Raw genomic sequence first — 2,597 nt, 5'->3', positions numbered from 1 at the left:
GCCCGACGACGATACGCCGCTCCACGGCTTCAAGCATCGCCCGACTACTAGCTGCATCCCACACTACCGCTCCACGGTAGAGACCAGTGACGACCTGCAAGTCCCCAACGACACGCCGATCCACGGCTACCAGTATCGTCCGAAAACAGACGAACGACGAGATTGCCGCTAGACGACAACCGTTCACGCCGACGCGCAGTCCGACGACGATACACCGCCCACGGCTACCAACATTGCCTGAAGGCGCTGACCATCGACAATATCATCATCGTACGCCTGCAGTTCGGCGACGGATGAATTGCAATTGAACCAGCAACGTTAAGCTTCCACGCGGCTACCGCTCAACGGTAATAAGACCCGTGTCGACAGACCGCCCGGAAACAACGACGCCGACCCACGGATCAGTTGCTGTCACATCGTCGATCGCTACCTGTCGTTCAACCCTACGGTTCCCGCAGCACTTCAATAAAACGGCCCTTCTTAGGGCCAACACATTACCCACCTAGGCGCTTAATTAAGCTGTCCTACCCGAACCAGGTTCATCGTCGGGGTACCGCTTAATTAAGTTTGTACCGACGACGGCCGGTTTCCACACCCGATATTTATTTTGTATATAGATATATATATTTAAAACCTTATACCACTGTATGGATAGAGTCCGGTAATTCCCGACTAAAACCCAAGCGCCTCCGATTGTGCCGACTCACTTATAAAGTCTGGTCGGCACAAATCGACGCTTTACTCGCCCATAATATTGTAATTATAATTTAACATAGAAATAGAAACATCTGATAACTAAAAAGCAACGAAGTTTATCATTTATTTACGACGCGGAGCGTCCCTCCGGACGCACCGTATCAAAAGGCTAAATATTTTTCTGTCATAATGGATTGCACTCCTGACATCAGTCACAATGAACAGCTATCTCTTTTATTTAGAATATTGAATATGAATGATGATAACTCCCATAGTCCAGAAATTCAAGAATACTTTCTAGATTTTATCCCTGTTCAATCTACTACTGGATTAAATTTATCAAATGTACTTATTGATAAATTAAATGAATTTTGGTATTGACATTATGAACTGTAGAGGTCAAGCATATGACAATGGGTCAAACATGGTTGGTAAGTATCAAGGGGTACAGACACGTGTAACCAATCAAAATCCAAGAGCATTTTTTACCCCATGTGCCTCTCATAACTTAAATTTAGTACTTCGAGACGCAGCTAAAAATTCATCTAGGGCATCAACATTTTTTGGAACAGTACAACGAATATATACTATTTTTTCTGCATCAACTAGTCGCTGGGACATTTTCAAACAATTTTGTAGTATTTTTACAGTAAAAAAATGGTCGGAAACACGTTGGGAAAGTCGAGTGAATAGTGTTAAAGCTCTCCGATTCCAATTATCAAATATAATAGAAGCTCTAGAAGAAGTATCAGAAACAGCTAATGACTCAATTGCCAAAAGTGATGCTAGATCCTTATTTATTGAAATAAGTACATATGAATTTATACTAAGTCTAATAATTTGGTATGACATATTAGTTCAAGTCAACATAGTAAGTAAGAGTTTACAAGGGAAAGATGCAGATATTAATATTTCAAATGACATGATACAAAGTTTATTAGCTTTTTTGAAATCTTACAGAGAATCAGGGTTTATGAATGCTAAAATAATTGCTAATAATTTGGCAAAAGAAATTGAAGTTGAACCAGTATTTAAGAAAACCCGACCAAGAAAGAAAAAGAAAAATTTTGATTATGAAGGAAATGATGAAAGAATCAATGACGAAGAAGAAAATTTTAGACAAGAATATTTCTTACTAGTTATAGATCAAGCAACTAGTTCAGTTGAAAATCGTTTTAAACAAATTGAATCGTACAAAGATTATTTTGGGTTTTTATTTCGCATTGGAAAGTTACGATATATGAATGATGACAATTTAATGAAATATTGTAAGGAACTTGAAATTAATCTAAAAGATGGGAATTCGAAAGATATTGATTTCATGGAGTTGTATAATGAATTGGTAAATTTCAGATTGATAATAAATGAAGAAACGACTCCTCTTGAAGCTTTGTCAGTGCTAAAATATTCTTCAGAATGTTTTCCAAATATTGGTATTGCCCTTAGAATTTTACTGACAATACCAGTAACTTCGGCATGTGCCGAGAGAAGCTTTTCGAAATTGAAATTAATAAAAACATATTTGAGAAACAAGTTAAGCCAAGAAAACATTTCTGGTCTTTCAATAATTTCAATAGAAAAAGATATTTCTGAATCTTTAAATTATGATGATATCATAAATCAGTTTGCTGCTAAAAAATCAAGGAAAGTAATGTTTTAAGAATATGTATTAATTTTATGACTAATGTAATCAATATTTGTATTGTTCTTTCTGTTATATTAGTTACATTTTAAAATTATTTTATAATAATTTATTAAAATATAATATAATATTATGTATAAATTGATGATTGATATAATTGATTTATCAAGTACCTAGTTAGTTTGGATAATATGTAATCTTAGTAAAGAGAAAAAATTTTTGTGTACCTATAGAATTCAGAAGACTACACTTAGACTGT

The 2,597-nt window shown here is 35.8% G+C and overlaps 1 protein-coding gene across 1 annotated transcript; it reads left to right on the top strand.

The window, feature by feature from the left end:
- The first annotated feature begins 1,081 nt into the window (after nucleotides 1-1,081).
- On the top strand, nucleotides 1,082-2,356 carry LOC100162737 (zinc finger MYM-type protein 1-like). Its single transcript, XM_008188104.1, has one exon. The coding sequence runs from the start codon at nucleotides 1,082-1,084 to the stop codon at nucleotides 2,354-2,356; it is 1,275 nt and encodes a 424-aa protein (XP_008186326.1).
- Nucleotides 2,357-2,597: the final 241 nt, after the last annotated feature.

The sequence above is a fragment of the Acyrthosiphon pisum genome, chromosome A1 (genome assembly GCF_005508785.2).
Source record: "Acyrthosiphon pisum isolate AL4f chromosome A1, pea_aphid_22Mar2018_4r6ur, whole genome shotgun sequence".
Lineage (NCBI taxonomy): Eukaryota > Metazoa > Arthropoda > Insecta > Hemiptera > Aphididae > Acyrthosiphon > Acyrthosiphon pisum.
This window is presented reverse-complemented; position numbering and strand designations above follow the sequence as displayed.